The sequence below is a fragment of the Bufo bufo genome, chromosome 2 (assembly GCF_905171765.1).
Source record: "Bufo bufo chromosome 2, aBufBuf1.1, whole genome shotgun sequence".
NCBI lineage: Eukaryota > Metazoa > Chordata > Amphibia > Anura > Bufonidae > Bufo > Bufo bufo.
In genome coordinates, this window is record NC_053390.1 from 389,939,007 (window position 1) to 389,957,093 (window position 18,087).

The following is an 18,087-nucleotide window of genomic DNA, read 5'->3' on the forward strand; positions in this document are numbered from 1 at the left end:
ACCTGAGGGGTTAATTGCGCTGATCACAGCGTCCTCTCAGAGGTCGGGTGCAGGAAATGCGAGTGACAGAATTCCTTCCCTCCCCCACGCCGGCCGAACTGCTAAGAGCGCCGCCGCAAGTATCGGGGACATTTGCACGAGTAGAAGTACTCTGCAAATGTCCCGTATCGGTTCATGCTGGGGCGGGCGGCCGCAGATTTAGAAGCGGTCAGCGTACATGACCGCTCCTATGACGTCACGAAATACCGCGGTATTTACAAAACGGCGATATCGCCATATCGCCGTTTTTTTAATACCGCGGTATATCGTGATACCGGTATATCGCTCAACCCTAGTACACATCTATATTATATTGTATTTAAAAGGAGTTTGAGACCCCAGGTGTAGACATACGAGGATCTGTTCATGAAAAAGCAAGCACCCCCAGCCTTTTATCTAATTGTGTAGAGCACTGGCCATTGCTTGTCATGTTACGGTTAGAAACACTACAAGCAGCTGTTGTGTACACATTGAAGGCACACTAATGGTGCTTGTTGTGCAAACAGTAGCGTGTATATATGATACAAGCCCTGTACAATGCAGGACTATATACTGCTCTTCTAAAAAGAAACGTTTGCAATGCTTTGATCTTCAAACTTCCTGCTCGCTGTCTGATCTCTGAGGTTAGGCTCTGCTCACATGTGCAACAGAATTTCCATCATAGGAACAGAAAAACAAAAATGATGGCAGTGACTGTAATGGGTTCCTGCAAGTTTCCTCATGGGATCTGTCATTTTACCCGAGAAAACATTGCTGCATGCTGCGCGATTTATTATTGATGCCGTTAGTCAGTCACATATCATGTGAAGATATCTAGCGGATCTGAGGGCAGAACTGTTCTTCAGACATATGCATTACATACTCTCAGCAGACACAGAACTTGCTGGGTAACCTGTGGCAAAACCATGACTCCCAGCATGGGATAATTGCTTGACAAGGCCTCCCTTAAAAGGGTTTTCCAGGTCTTTAATACTGATGATCTATCCTCAGGAGCTATAAACTAGCTGGGTGTCAGGGGCAGTGATAGGGGAGTGTCTACAGTATGTAATTAGCTGGTGGGAGGAGCTATAAACTAGCTGGGTGTTAGGGGCAGTGATAGGGGAGTGTCTATGTAACTAGCTGGTGGGAGGAGCTATAAAATAGCTGGGTGTTGTTAGGAGCAGTGATAGGGAAGTGTCTATGTAACTAGCTGGTGGGAGGAGCTATAAACTAGCTTGGTGTTGTTAGGGGCAGTGATAGGGGAGAGGCTATGTAACTAGCTGTAGGAGGAGCTATAAACTAGCTGGTGAGAGGAGCTATAAACTAGCTGGGTGCTGTTAGGGGCAGTGATAGGGGAGTGTCTATGTAACTAGCTGGTGGGAGGAGCTATAAACTAGCCAGGTGTTATTAGGAGCAGTGATAGGGAAGTGTCTATGTAACTAGCTGGTGGGAGGAGCTTTAAACTTGCTGGGTGTTAGGGGCAGTGATAGGGGAGTTTCTATGTAACTAGCTGTAGGAGGAGCTATAAACTAGCTGGGTGTTAGGGGCAGTGATAGGGGAGTGTCTATATAACTAGCTGGTGGGAGGAGCTATAAACTAGCTGGGTGTTGTTAGGAGCAGTGATAGGGGAGTGTCTACAGTATGTAACTAGCTGTAGGAGGAGCTATAAACTAGCTAGGCATTGTTAGGGGCAGTGATAGGGGAGTGTCTATGTAATTAGCTGGTGGGAGGAGCTATAAAATAAACTAGCTGGGTGTTAGGGGCAGTGATAGGGGAGTGTCTACAGTATGTAACTAGCTGGTGGGAGGAGCTTTAATCTACATTGGTGCTTGAAAGTTTCTGAACCCTTCAGAATTTTTTACATTTCTGCATACATCAGAGTTTCACACATGTCCTAAAATTTGATAAAGATACCGTATTTTTCGCCCCATAAGACGCACTTTTGCCCCTGCGTGTTATGGGGCGAATGCTGCCATTTACATTGCAGTCTGCGATGCTGCAGCATCGCAGACTGCGATGTATCAGCTGGAGGGGGGAGGGAGGAGGGGCCGGTGCAGTCACTGTACTCCGGCCCCGCCGCTCACTCACTTCCTTAATGCCTAAACCTTTTATAATAATAACTTTCATTGAAGTTCCGATCCCCAGCCCCATCTGTACTACTTACTAAATGTCATGTAGCAGGCAGAGCAGGGCGGCCGGCCGTAACTCACTGATGTCACGTGCCTGCGCCGCCTACTTCATTCATAAAGTAGGTGGCGCAGGCACGTGACATCAGTGAGTTACGGCCGGCCGCCCTGCTCTGCCTGCTACATGACATTTAGTAAGTAGTACAGATGGGGCTGGGGATCGGAACTTCAATTAAAGTTATTATTATAAAAGGTTTAGGCATTAAGGAAGTGAGTGAGCGGCGGGGCCGGAGTACAGTGACCGCACCGGCCCCGCCGCATTTGCATGCCACCGGCCCCTCCCACAGGTCTAGCTCCGGTATATTAGGGCATCTGTGGATGTCACTATTATGGGGTGGGGGATATGTGGATGGCACTGTTATGGGGTGGGGGATATGTGGATGGCACTGTGATGGGGTGGGGGATCTGTGGGTGACACATATATAGCAGTGTCATCCACAGATCACCCCCCCCCCCCCCAACAGTGCAATCCACAGATCACCCCCACCCCCCCCCAACAGTGCAATCCACAGATCACCCCCACCCCCCACCCCCAACAGTGCAATCCACAGATCACCCCCCACCCCCAACAGTGCAATCCACAGATCACCCCCCACCCCCAACAGTGCAATCCACAGATCACCCCCCCCCCCCCCCAACAGTGCAATACACAGATCACCCCCCAAATTTTTGAAGAAGACTATCATGGCACATACAAAAGATTTCAGAGAACTTCAGAAGAAGAGTTGTTGATGCTCATCCGCTGGGAAAGGTTACAAAACCCTCTCTAAAAAGGAGTTCAGACTCCACCAATCCACAGTCAAATTGTGTACAAATTAAGGAAATTAAAGACCATTATGGATTTCTCTGTATTTCAAACCACACGTGTTACTTAAGCATTTTGATGCATTTTTCCCCCTAGTCTCACACTTTGGACTACAAAGGGTGAAATCCACACTAAAATCCCACGCTCCGAGTTCCAGAATTGATATATTATCCGGAAAACAAGGATTCACCAAACAGATACATCAGGAGAGACTACAGATCTTCAAGTCTTAAAGGGGTTATGCAACAAATTGAATTAAAAAAAAATGCACACCATTATTTAAACTTTATCCATGTAAAAAAGCACTGCTGATCAGTGTCATTTTCATCTTTTTTTCTCTTTTTACTTACATTGGGGGGAATTTATCATTTAGTTTAAAAGTGTAAAAAAGTTGCAAACACCATGTTTATGACTTTTTAAACGTTACTTGCAACAAATATTGTTGCAAGTGGTGTTTCTTCTGCCACCCCCGCCACTTTCCCCAAAACAGGGTGCAGTGAGGGAGAGGACAGCGGCTCCTGCATAGTTATCTTCTTTCACGCCAGTTTTCAGGTGTAGAAGACGACTGAGATTTTCAGTTCAGGCGCACGGACTACCAGAGCTGCACCTATTTTTTGACTAGGTGTGTGTCTCTATAAATTTGATGCCACCTTCGGCAAAGCACAGGCATCTCATAGACCAGCGTAAAAGGCTGGTCTATGTTAAACTCCCCCAATTATCTGGAGGATTTCTGTCTTTCCTTTCTGGGGAAGGTAAGAGGAAGCAGCTCATCAAGCACCTGCCTCTGAGGAGTGCATTTTAATCAGCTCTTGCTAACCCCTTCCTCCCCTGCATATAAAATAGTCCCTCACATATAGTGCCAACGATACATGTGGTATGTAATGCCCCCACTATTTCCTATTCCACTGTCTAGAGAGTGAAATTGCTATTGTATTTAGAAGTAGAGATTAATTAATTTACGGTGTCTGGACTGCTCCACCTTCTCCTCTATGGCCCCTTTCACACGAGCGAGTTTTCCGTGCGGGTGCAATGCGTGACGTGAACGCATAGCACCCGCACTGAATCCTGACCCATTCATTTTAATAGGTCTGTGTACATAAGGTTTTTTTTTTTACCCCTCAGTTCTGCATTGCGTGAAAAACGCAGCATGTTCTATATTCTGCTTTTTTCACGCAGCCCTGGCCCCATAAAAGTGAATGGGGCTTCAGTGAAAAACGCATTGCATCCGCAAGAAAGTGCAGATTCAATGCTTTCTTCACTGAAGGTTGCTAAGAGATGTTGTTTGTAAACCTTCAAGTTTTTTATCGCACGTGTAAAAAAACGCATCAAAATGCATTGCACCCGCGCGGAAAAAACGGACCACAATCACAGACAAAACTGACTGACGGCACTAAGTGAAGGAGAAAGGGAGCAGGGAAGCTACCGAGCAGACCACCAGTGAATGTAGGAGAAGGTGGACCAAAAGGATAAACAGCAGGGGGCGCTACCAGAGAAGAAACTGGGCATTAAAACCTAACAATATTTTTATGGTATGTATATTACAATGCTGCTTCATTTCAAATGCCCTATTCATTGCATTGTGACGCTCTTTGTGTGTTAACCCTTTAAGGAAACACTTGCATTACAAAAAAAAATACAAAATGATGATTACACTCACCAGTAATCGGATTTTCCAGGCACCACAGAGAGAGAGAGCGGATCCACCTCCAGGGACAGGAAACCTGCAGAATAAAAAGGAGGAGCCTCTCTCCCACCTCAGTGTGGTTTACAGAGCGTGAGAGTGACCCTAAACCAAGTTAGTTTATTCAATATGTACATTTTTTTTTATTTTTTTTTGCTACACCCTGTGCAACTCTACCAGAAAACATGGGAGGGAGTAAGGAAGGGTGCTATCGTGGCGTCTGGAAAATCTGATTACCGGTGAGTGTAATCATTTTTCCCTTCCCCCACGACGGCACCACAGAGAGAGATTACAGAGTACATCTTCCTTAAAGGGAGTCCGTCACCACTATATGACCATATACAGCACTTACATGGCGCTGTAGCACACCTATACATGATTCTAATGGTACCTTTGTTATTTTCTTTAGACATCCAGAAGCAAATGAGCACATGCAAATGAGCACTCGCAAGTGCCCAGGGGCGGTGTTCCGTGTGTAGGTGCCCAGGCTGCTCTGCCTTTTTAACCGTTACTCCTCCCCCAGCCTCTTCCTTTGCCCGCCCTCCTATTCCCTTGTATCATCCCTAGGTCCGGCCGAGATCCCGCACCTGCGCACTGCTTCATCGGGCATGCACACTGCAATGCCCATTTTGGGTACGGCATCAATTCAACTAGTGCGCAAGTTCAGACCAAAATTTTAGTGATTTTCGGAACTGGGGCCATGACTAAGAGGGACGGCCGGTGGTTTTGATTGTGTTGACCGGACTCTTGGATGATCAAACTGAACTCATTGGAAGAGGAACGGCCGGTGGCATCCGTATTGTACCTGTAGAGGTGAAATTCTTGTACCGGCGCAAGCCGAACCACAGCCGAAACCTTTGTTGCCACGAACATTTTCATTAATCAACAACTTAAGTTGGAGGTTCGAAGAGGATCCCCGGCAGCGTTATTCCCATTTCCCGCCGAGCATTTTCTGGGAAACTAAAGTCTTTGGGTTCCGGGGGGAGTATGGTTGCAAGGCTGAAACTTAAAGGAATTGACGGAAGGGCACCACCAGGAGTGGAGCCTGCGGCTTAAATTTGACTACGCACGGGAAACCTCACCCGGCCCGGACACAGAAAGGATTGACAGATTGATACCTATTTCACGATTCTGTGGGTGGTGGTGCATGGCCGTTTTGAGCGTGTGGATCGAGTCGATTTGTGTGGTTCATTCCGATAACCAAAGACACTCCTCCGTGCTAATTAGTTATGTGACCCCCGGTGATTACGATAACGTTGACCAGACTATCTGATGATAATTAACTTGGAAGAGGAACGGACGTTGAGCTTACTGTGTAAAAAATTGTAGGTGAGGGCCTGCTGCCGCTTTGTTAACTCTAGATAACTTCTAAGCTGATCGCACGTCCCCGTGATGTTGGCGATCTACTCGGATGTCTGCTCCATCAACCTTCGATGTTCCTTTTTGCGCCTACCATGGTGACCACAGGTAATGGGGAATCAGAGTTTGCTTCCGGAGAGGGAGCCTGAGGGATGGCCACGGCTACCACTTCCAAGAAAGGCAGGTGGGGGCGCGCAAATTTCCCAGTGCCGACTCAGGGAGGTAGTGACGATAAATAACAATACAGGACTCTTAAGAGAGCCTGTCATTGGAACGAGTACAAAAAAATTACAGGGAATGTCATAGGTATTTAGGATGAGGAAACGTTATACAGGAGAGGTAAAGTATGATTGATGGCCTGCTGGTGACCCACTAAAACATTAGGGGTGAGGTTCTTCAGCTGAGCTGACCATCTAAAACCTTATGGGCGAGGGCCTGCTGGTGAGCTGACCATCTAAAACATTATGGGCGAGGGCCTGCTGGTGAGCTGACCATCTAAAACATTATGGGCGAGGGCCTGCTGGTGAGCTGACCATCTAAAACATTATGGGCGAGGGCCTGCTGGTGAGCTGACCATCTAAAACATTATGGGTGAGGGCCTGCTGGTGAGCTGACCATACGAAAAATTATATGAGAAGGCATATACGTGATGGACGAGGAGAAGGAGGATGGGTATGAGAAAAGGAAAATTCAACCATATACCCTTTTTTTTGTGGCGGAAGGGGTGCATGGGAATACAGTGTATTCAGTACATTCTAAACAACACATTTAAAGTGCCTTTATGTTCAGTCGTCGCTTTCCTCTGGTGGAGTGGAGAAGTCAGGGGCAATCCAGGCCTTGTTCATTTTTTTATTTTCAATCATTTTTATTGAATATTTTCAACATAAGCGATGAGAAAAACACCATCAGATACATAGTAGGTAGTTGGTCATATATACAGGTACACATAGATGGCGATGCATTACATTCCGCAGTAGGTAGATTAATACAAGTAAACAAGTATTAAAGAATAACAGAAAGTAACAGAAAATAACAGAAAAATAATCATTGCCTTGATACGAAATAACATTACAGTCATACAATGTTCAGACAGCACTATAGCGATAAGTCATAGGGTTGGCCTGGGGACCTGGGTGTGAACCGCATCCACGACTCCCATTGATACAAGAACCTATCCATTCTATGTTCCTTATAAGCCATAGCTTTTTCATACGCACAGTTGTTATGGACTCTGGCTAAAATTTCAGCCTCAGACGGGACAGGCCTTGTTCATTTTTATAAGAGTCAACCTGTCAGCATTTTCAGTTGACAGCCGGATACGCTTATCTGTTATAATGCCACCAGCAGCACTAAATACCCGCTCAGACAAAACGCTGGCGGCAGGGCAGGCCAGCACCTCCAAGGCGTAGAGCGCCAGTTCGTGCCACGTGTCCAGCATGGACACCCAGTAGTTGTAAGGCACTGAGGATGCTGACACGGTCTGCTACGTACTCCTTTACCATCTTCCAAAACGTTTCCCTCCTTGTGACACCAGGACGTGCATCATGTTGAGGATGCTGGTGGGGTATCATAAAACTGTCCCAGGCCTTGGAGAGTGTTGCCCTGCCTTTGCTGGAAGTGCTGTGTGTTCCCCTTGTCTCCCCTCCTCGGTTGTCCAAGGAAGTACGGACTCTGCTGCCAGCGCTGTCAGATGGAAATTTTTGCAGCAATCTGTCAACAAGGAACTTCTGGTATAGCACCATTTTGCTCGTCCTCTCCACCGGAGGAATGAGAGATAAGAAGTTCTCTTTGTAGCGGGGGTCCAGAAGGGTGAGCACCCAGTAATCCCTGTTATCTAAAATGCGTATAACACGGGGGTCACGGGAAAGGCAGCCTAACATGAAGTCAGCCATGTGTGCCAGAGTACCAGTGGGCAAGACTTTGCTGTCGTCATCAGCTTCTGTCCACCCAAGCTGAACAGATGGAATTAAAGTTCCATGGCCACTACCCTGTGTAGCAGAGGCAACCGTCTCCTGCTCCTCCTCCTCCTCCTCCAATACGCGCCGAGAAGACAAACTGAGGGTGTTCTTCCCCCATTTCCAACTCTTCCCCACGAACAGCGTCGGCCTAAATTGTGAGCAGCGAGCGTTTGAGTAGACACAGAAGTGGGATGGTTACACTGACAATAGAGTTATCGCCGCTCACCATCTGTGTCGATTCCTCAAAGTTTCTTAACACCTCACAGAGGTCAGACATCCGTGCCCACTCCTCGCTTGTGAAGAGCGGAAGCTGACTGGAAAGGCGACGACCGTGCTGCAGCTGGTATTCCATTACTGCCCTTTGCTGCTCACAAAGCCTAGCCAACATGTGTAACAGGGAGTTCCAGCGCGTGCTCACGTCGCACAACAGCCGGTGAGCTTGCAATTTCAAGCGCTGCTGCAGCGTCAACAGACCGGCTGAAGCTGTTGAGGACTTGCGGAAGTGTGCACACACGCGGCGCACCTTCGCCAGTAGCTCGGGCAAATTGGGGTAGGTTTTCAGAAACCGCTGAATCACTAAGTTAAAGACGTGGGCTAGGCATGAGATGTGTGTGAGCTTGCCGAGCTCCAAAGCCGCCACCAAGTTACGCCCATTATCACACACAACCATGCCTGGTTGCAGGTTGAGTGGCGAGAGCCACAGCTCAGCCTGGTCTCTTATCCCCTGCCACAGCTCTGCGGCGGTGTGCTGTTTATCCCCTAAGCATATCCACTTCAGCACGGTCTGTTGACGCATCCCCACAGCAGTGCTACACTGCTTCCAGCTACCAGCTGACTGCTGCTGCACGCGGAGAATTCGGAGGTGGAAGTGGAGGAGGAGGAGCCACTTACATAGGTGCTGGCGGTAACCCTGATGGAAGTAGGGCCCGCAATCCTGGGCGTCGTTAGCACCTGTGCCATCCCAGGGTACAAGTCGCTCCCAGCCTCCACTACGTTCACCCAGTGTGCCATCATGGAAATGTAGCGTCCCTGGTCAAGCACTTGTCCATGTGTCAGTCGTTAGGTGGACCTTAGTAGTAACTGCGTTCGTCAGGGCACGGGTGATGTTAGCAGACACATGCTGGTGTAAGGCGGGGACGGCACACCGGGAAAAATAGTGGCGGCTGGGGACTAAGTACCGAGGGACGGCCGCCGACATCAGGCCGCGAAAGGCCTCGGTGTCCACAAGCCTAAATGGCAACATTTCAACCGCCAGTAACTTAGAAAGTTGGGCGGTTAGTGCCATGGCCTGTGGGTGGGTGGCTGGGTATTTGCGCTTGCGTTCAAATGCCTGGGGTAAAGACATTTGGACGCCGAGATGGGACAGGGAAGTGGATGTGGTCGCTGATAGTGCTTGCAACGGTACAGGTGCAGCGCGGAAGGCATACGGGCCTGCTCCTTCGACAGGCGATTGGTCGTCACCCAACATAGGAGAAGAGGAGGCAGTGGTGTGACCCGCGGACACAGATTGTGGACCCAGGCGTTTCTCCCACTTATTGCGGTGCTTGGCTGCCATGTGGCGGATCATGCTGGTGGTGGCGAGGTTGCTACTGTTCACACCTCGGCTCATTTCGGTGTGGCACAGGTTGCAAACTACTATTCTTTTGTCGTCTGCACTTTCCGCAAAAAAGCGCCATACCGCGGAACACCTACCCCTTGGCAAGGGAGATTTCCGCAAGGGGGTGCTCCGTAGAACACTTTCGGGCCTGTTTGGCGTGGCCCGCCTTCTCCCTGTTGCCACCCCACTGCCTCTTCCAGCCTGTTGCGGTGCTGCAGATCGCTCCCCCTCGGGACTGCTGTCCTCGCTCGCGTTTCCGCCTTCCCATGTTGGCTCAGTGACCTCATTGTCCATCAAGTCCTCTTCAACTTCCCCACTCCGATCATCCTCCTCATTTGCTGACCCCAACACAACTTCAGTGATTGACAACGGTATATCATCCTCTTCATCAACTTCTGCAGACAGTAATTGTGGTTGACTTGATGGCAACTGTGTCTTGTCATCATCCACCTCCTGAAACACATCATCTTGTGAGTGTGAAGGCTCTAGAGGTTGAGAATCAGGGCACAAGATCTCATGTCCCTCTTCAAGAGTGCTTGGGGAGAGGGCCAAATTAAGTGATGGGGGTGAAAATAGCTCCTCGGAACATCAGAGTACCGTATCGCTTGTTTAGCCAGACTCTATATGGTGGGATGAAGGATGATCAGGGTGAGGATTGTGTTGTTGACCAGACTGTTGGCTACTGAGACTGGACTTGGTGGAAGACAGGGTGGTGCTTAACTCAGTGGAAGCATTATCTGCTGCAATCCAACCGACCACCTGGTCGCACTGGTCTGACTTCAAGAGTGTTGTCTTGCGACACCCTGCAAACTGGGACATGAAGCTAGGTATCGTGGATGACTGTTTTCCTTGTGCTCTGGCAGCAGGCACAGTTGCAACGCGCCCTGAGCCACGGCCTCTGCGTGATCCATCAGAATCACGTCCACTTCCCCGTCCCTTGAAACTCGCCTTCTTCATATTGACACTGGATGTCACTGATATTTGGATTAAATATAGGCGTCACACACGGCCTAGATATCAGTGCTGATTTGCTTCTCACTGGTCACAGCAAGCAGAGTTTGTATAATACAGAAACTGACTGTAACTGCAATTTGGATTAAATATAGGCGTCACACACGGCCTAGATATCAGTGCTAATTTGCTTCTCACTGGTCACAGCAAGCAGTGTTTGTAGAATGCAGAAAATGAATGTCACTAACGGTCGCCCTGACAAAAAAATAATTCCCCCAAAATAAATTTTGCTGCCACCTCTAACAATAGTCCTTAAAAGGACTTTTGGGTCTCTGAAAGGTTTGAGATCAAATTCGCTCTACACTCGCTCTGTCCCTTCCTAACAGCAGCTCTCCCTGACTCGCAATGAGCCGAACCCGCGTGACCGGGTGCTATATAGCACCCGATGACGTGTTCCGGCCAGCCAATCACTGTAATGCCAGTAGAAAACATGTCTAATGGCATTACAATGATGGCAATACTTACCAGCATGTTTATTGGCTGCTTAGAAGGCGCCAAACGTCCGGGGAGGAGACTCGAGCATGGTGCTCGAACACATGTGGTACTCGGCAGAGCGCTCGGATCTGCCGAGCATAGCGATGCTCGAGCCAAACCGGTACTCGGCCGAGCATGCTCGATCATCACTAGTGAAAATCACAGCTCACCGTCCAAAACATAAGAAGCCCAGGCTCCACAGTGTGCAGCAGCAGAGTGATGATACCAAAGTCCGGAGCCAGACTGTAAACAAATGGCTAAACTGCCTGAAAATAAAAGCAGGCAGTAAGATATGTACCAGGCAGCCAGCAACACTGGGGTTAACGTGGCTCCTTAACCACAATCTTGCCACTGCCATGTTATAAAGATGATGGTCATTTATTTTTAATGTGAGGCACACGCTTTTCTCAATTTGGACCCCATGTGTCTAACATGGTACCACAACACTTAAGGCTGATCCACACGGTCGTATTTTTTTTTCCCGCACCCTATCCACATTTTTTGAGGGTCGGATGCACACCCATTCACTTCAATGAAGTCGCAATAGATGCGGACAGCACTCCGACAGTTTATTTTGGGTGGTATCGAATTAAAATCGAGAATTGTAATCGAAATCAGGGTGGATAAAAATCAATGATTTTTTTTTAAACAATTGGATTTTTTTTTATTTAAATCAGATATTTTTTTATATAAAATGCTTTTTTAAGAAAATATATTACCATCCAAAGGTTATTCCATCATGAAATAAAGATTAGTTTTTTAATTATGTAGAATAAGGCTGTATATGTTTAATTTTTTGGGTAAATAAATTCCATTAATCCATTCACAATGTCATGCTCTCCCAGAGGTTTTTGTAAGATTATTGGGCAGTTTCTCTGCCTACAAGATATTATCACAGATGCTTGGTTTACTTTTGCAGTTCTCAAAACTGAATTTGACTCAGCAGAGATCACATGCCTCTTCTTCACAGCAAAAATGTTATAACATGAACAGAGTTGAGAAAAAGACCTTAAAGAGGACCTTTCACCGATTCTTACCCTATGAACTAACTATACAGACATGTGGAGCGGCGCCCGGGGATCTCCCTGCACTTACTATTATCCCCGGGCGCCGCTCCGTTCTCCTGCTATGCCCTCCGGTATCTCCGTTCCCTAAGTTATGGTAGGCGGAGTCTGCCCTTGTTCTTCTGTAGCGCTGGCCAATCGCATTGCAGAGCTCACAGCCTGGGAGAAAATAACCTCCCAGGCTGTGAGCTCTGCGCTGCGATTGGCCAGCGCTAGGGCAGACTCCGCCTACCATAACTTAGGGACTGGTATCTCCGCCTACTATAACTTAGTAAGCGGAGATACCGGAGGGCATAGCGGCAGAACGGAGCGGCGCCCGGGGATAACAGTAAGTGCAGTGAGATCCCCGGGCGCCGCTCTACATATCTGTATAGTTAGTTCATAGGGTAAGAATCGGTGAAAGGTCCTCTTTAATCCTAACTTCTACAAACCTATGAATGCAGAATCAACCTAATCAAACTAATATGAAAAGTTGTTATTCTAAAAATCTTCATCTTCATAAGTTATACCAGCAAGAATTAGTCTTTATGTAGAAAACTATGATTTAAATCAAGCTTTACACTGGGTTCAGACCTGAGCGTATTTGATATGCGCGTTTAACGCGCGTTTTTGTCCACAGTCAACGCGCGTATTACGCGCGTTTGTGTGATTGGCAGCAGTGTCCTATGGCCGCAAACGCGCGACGAAACGTCCCAAAGAAGTTCAAAACGTCCCAAAGAAGTTCAAAACGTCTCAAAGAAGTTCAAGTACGGTAGATTTTGGTTATAATTTACACCAGTTGTGACCCCGCCCTCTTCCTCTAAGCTCCACCTGCTTGAGTGGCCGCAGCAGAAAACACATAGAAGCGATTTATCAAGAGGGTAATATTTGAAGTAAGGCTACTTTCACACTTGCGTTCAGAGCGGGTCCGTCTGATGTCTGCTCAGACGGATCCGCTCCTATAATGCAGACGTTTGGATCCGTTCAGAACGGATCCGTCTGCATTATAACTTAGAAAAATTTCTAAGTGTGAAAGTAGCTTCAGACGGATCCGTCCAGACTTTACATTGAAAGTCAATAGGGGACGGATCCGTTTGAAAATTGAGCCATACTGTGTCAAGTTCAAACGGATCCGTCCCCATTGACTTACATTGTAAGTCTGGACAGATCCGTTTGCCTCCACACGGCCAGGCAGACACCCGAACGCTTGCTGAGCGGAGCGGAGGCTGAACGCTGCCAGACTGATGCATTCTGAGCGGATCCGCCTCCACTCAGAATGCATTAGGGCAGTACGGATGCGTTCGGGGCCGCTTGTGAGCCCCTTCAAACGGAGCTCACAAGCGGAGCCCCGAACGCTAGTGTGAAAGTAGCCTAAGTTTTGCTGGAGTCTGTGTTGTTGTACTTTATGCCACATTTTTCAAATCTCTCATGTTACTTGATAAATTTGACTTGTCCTTAAGGCCTCTTTCACACGGGCGAGTTTTCCTCGCGGGTGCAATGCCTGACGTGCACGTCAAACAGATCTCTATCAGGGTGAATAGGACTTTACACTCTCTCTGCTGCCCTGGGCTTTGTGCACACGGCAGCAGGGAGCTGACTATGGCAGCCAGGGCTTCAGTAGCGTCCTGGCTGCCATAGTAACCGATCGGAGCCCCAGGATTACACTGCTGGGGCTCCGATCAGAAACTGCCAGTGCACCACCAATGAGGAGGAGGGAAGGGGAAGACCCTGTGGCCACTGCCACCAATGACTAATACTGGGGGGCGCACTGCGCCACCAATGAAGATAACTCGCCCATTAATTCATATACATGAGTTGGGTGCTGGCTGCAGAATCATATAGCCGCACCAAACCTGTATGAGCGGTAGCTGCGATCCGCTGCAGTTAACCCCTCAGGTGCAGCAGGGGTTAACTGCCGCGGCTCGCAGCTACTTGTCATAGAGGTCAGGTGCGGCTATATGATTCTGCAGCCAGCTCCCGCCTCCTGTTGAATTTGAATGAATGAGTGAGTCAACATCATTGGTGGCGCAGTGGCCACAGCCCCTCCTCTTCTCCTCTCATTGGTGGCAGCGGCACAGGGGGGGGGGGGGGGGAGGGAGACACTTCTTCCTTCTCCCCTGTGCTGCTGACTTTTTAGTGACATTTAAAAAAAAGTCTCATTGATAAATCTGGAGTGAAACTCATTAACATAGCTAACCACGCCCACATTTCAAACTGGAGTGAGTAGTGTAGAAATGCAAAAAGTCACTTTTTAGAATCCTGGAGTGAAGGCATGAGAAATCAGGGCCACAAAGTCAGAAAATATTTGTGCACCACCAAATATGTAAATTTTTTTATGCCAAAAACCTGATGTAAAGGCTTGGTAAACGCCCCGCACAGAGTAAAAGAAGTGACAGCATTCCTCCAGGAGAACAAATATCAAGCCAAAAGCTCATCATCCCACCATGGCCACCATGAAAGGTCTCAACCCACAGGGGTCTTTCTGAAGATCCTACCTGCTTGGTTGGCATCCGAGAGTAAAAAAAATAAAATCAAGTAGATTTTTCTAGAAGAATGCTGTCACTTCCTCTACATTATGGGGCATTTCATAGGCCAAATACACAGAGCTTGTGCCTTTTATAAGCCAGAAAACCGAGCACAGCATTGATAAATTCCACCCTATGGTTTTCTAACACTATAAAAACACCTGGATTTGTGGTAAAGGTAACATGCTGAACATCTGGGACCTAGAAAGATGGAGCAATGTGAAACCACAACACAACTTGTCCCGAGAACCAGAAGAGCACCCGTGATTGTGCCGCTTCCATCAGGAGACGTGCCGCCGATTTTTATGTCTCCATAAAACTGAACTGAAACTCCCAGAAAACAAAGAGAATCTGCCACCACAGTAGTATGCGAGTAGCCCTGCAGATATGGGATCCAGATCACTAATTCTTATTTTCCTACTGCCTCTGGTTCCCCCGCTGTAAGGAGTAAAAGCTGTGTTGAAATACAGTGTCAGGACTGCTGCGCATGCGCACAGGAGTCCTCTCCATTATGTTAGCACTGCACAGTAGTCTGCACAGCTCTGAGTGAGGACAAAGACGTAATGGGGGCAGTAGGACTCTATGTGCAGTACAAGTCATGTACTTCTGCGGATAATAGTCCACATTCCCTTTAAAGAGAGTATTCTGGTTCAGTGATGGTCAGTTCGCAGTGTTCACCAGCGAACACATACGGGCTGCCATCTTGACTCACCTGTCTGGCGATGCACAGGTAAGCCCTTACCTGTGATTGTGCCGCGAGCCGGTCTGAAACAAATGCGGTCACCGGGAGAAGGCAGTTCCGAGAACAGCCGCCGGGGACCTTCATCGGGCTGTTCTCGGAACTGCCTGCTCCCGGTGACCGCATTTGTTTCAGACCGGCTTGTGGCACAGGTAAGGGCTTACCTGTGCATCGCCGGACGGGTGAGTCAAGATGGCAGCCCGCATGTGTTCGCTGGCGAACTGACCATCACTGGTCTGGTTATCTGAAGTCCCCCCTTATCCACAGGATAGGGGATATTATATCGGTGGGGGTCGGACCAACCGTTCTTGCATTGGTGGAGTTCCAGCAGTTGGACCCCCACTGATCTGACAATTATCCCCAATCCTGTGGCTTGGATAACACCATATAAGGCCTCCTGCACATGAACGTATTTTCATTCTGTTTCCGTTTTTTTTTTTGCGGACCGTATACGGAACCATTCATTTCAATGGGTCCACAAAAAAAAGGGAAGGTACTCCGTGTGCATTCCGTTTCTATATTTCCGTTATTCAAAATAAATAGAACATGTCCTATTATTATCCGCATTACGGACAAGGATAGGACTGTTCTATGAAGGGCCAGCTGTTCCGTTCCTCAAAATACGGAATGCACACGGACGTCATCGTGTGCAAGAGGCCTAACTAAGATACCTTCTCTCAGCTTTCCCTAGTCCGAGTGACATCCCATTCATCGGTCACGTGGCCTAGGTGCAGCTCAGCCCCATTCAAGTGAATGGGGCTGAGCACGATATCAAGCACAGTCGCAATGCAGCGTACGGCTTGGTGAGCACGGGGAAGGCAGGGGCGCTACTGATTGGCGGGACCCCCACTGATCAGATACTGGTGACTTATCCAGAGGATGGGTTATCAGCGAGCTCCTGGAAAACCCCTTTAAGAATAAGCAAAAAGTGCGCTGCGGCAGCATGACAGCCCAGGAGTTTATTGTACTTTTGGACATACACATGTTCTATATCCATCGAGCAGCAGTATAGTAATATTACAGACAACCCCCTGTCAAGGGCTGGCAGCTTTATTATTCTGAGTAAGGGCTGCACGAGGCAGTGAGGAGCAGCAGCACACCCCTGTCACAGAAGAGGCCACTGAACGCCATATTGGGTGTCACTAGTGCAGCCTATCACACAGGAGCATGCCGGCCTGTCAGCTGTCAAATCCAGGACTGAACCCCTGTCAGAGCCAAACACTACATCCGCACAGCAGAGTCTACTCACCTGCCTGCTCCCGGGCTGACAGGACAGACACCAAGTAATGGGCGCCATCGAAGTAAGGAAACATGGAGAGGCGGGAGAAGTGCCCGGCAGCCTCCGAGATCAGCTCCATGCTACCAGCCTCCTGCAGCTGTGTGCGCCGGGGAATGTGGGGCTGTGAAGGACCTTGCGTGACGTCACGTGGGGGAGGAGTCAGGCTCCAGTGTACTTGTCGTGGTTCCTCAGCTCTGCTGTGCGGGTCACACACTGTGCACGGACTGTATCACATGACTTATATGTGACCATCCCATGGGCTCATTTTATATAAAAGATGGTAACCCTACCAGATGGGTTATAAAGGTTCTATGGGAATTACATATTGATGACCTAGTCTCAGGATAGGTTATCCATATGTGATAGGTGGGGGTCCCAGTACCCCCACCCATCAAGCTGTTTATTAAAGGGGTTCTGCAGCATCTGATTGGCGGGGGTCCGACACCCGGGACCCCTGCCGATCAGCTGTTTGAGAAGGCAGCAGCACTGGCAGTAGCGCCGCTACCTTCTCGCTGTTTACCGCAGGCCCAGTGACGTCACGACTAGTAGACTAGTATCACTAGCCCCCCTTTTAAGTGAACAGAGCTTAGCCCCGCCCAGGCCATTGATACTAGTCGTGACGTCACTGGGCCTGCGGTAAACAGCGAGAAGGCCGCGGCGCTACCGCCAGCGCCGCTGCCTTCTCAAACAGCTGATCGGCAGGGGTCCCGGGTGTCGGACCCCTGCCGATCAGATGCTGATGATCTCTCCAGAGAAAAAAACTGCAGAACCCCTTTAAGGAAGCTGGCAGCGTACCAAGCACATCACCGTCCATTTGATACCGGCTGCGCATAGCCCATGTGACCAATAAATGACGTTGTTAAGTGACGTCACATGACCTGGGACAAGGCCTAAGCGCTCACTGCCGTAGCCTCATTGTACAGCTGATCAGCGAGGGTCCTGGGAGTTGGACCCTCACTATCAAATATAGATGACCTTTCCTAGTGATGGTGAACCTTTTAGAGACCGAGTGCCCAAACTGCAACCCAAAACCCATTAATTTATCGCAGAGAGTGCAAGCACGGCAATTTAACCTGAATACTGAAAAATACCGTCCAACTTAAGCTGTGGAGGCATGGTTTAACACAGGTCCAGTAAAATGAGTGCTCCTGTTGGCGCTCCCTAGTATTAAAAATGTTCCATTAGTGGCCCCCAGTATTAATAATCCCGCAGTAGTTGCCTCTATTAGTGGCCCCCCAGTATTAATAATGCCCCCCCCAGTAGTAATAAGGCCCCTATTAATGGCCTCCAGTAAAATAAATGCCCCCAGTAGTCTCCATTAGTGGCTCACAGTATAATCAATGCCCCCATTAGAGGCCACAGTATAATTAAGGCCCTCTTCCCCTCTTCTTGTACAAAAAAATAAAACTCAC

The 18,087-nt window shown here is 48.6% G+C and overlaps 1 protein-coding gene across 1 annotated transcript in view; it reads right to left on the bottom strand.

Annotated features, from left to right (window-relative positions):
- Positions 1–16,817, bottom strand: part of TMEM38B (transmembrane protein 38B) — a 60,109-nt gene extending 43,292 nt beyond the window's left edge. Inside the window, exon 1 of the mRNA XM_040417209.1 lies at positions 16,646–16,817. Within this exon, the coding sequence (XP_040273143.1) occupies positions 16,646–16,754 (109 nt within the window). The 5' untranslated portion in view covers positions 16,755–16,817. The remainder of the gene's footprint in view (positions 1–16,645) is intronic.
- Between the last annotated feature and the right edge of the window lie 1,270 nt (positions 16,818–18,087).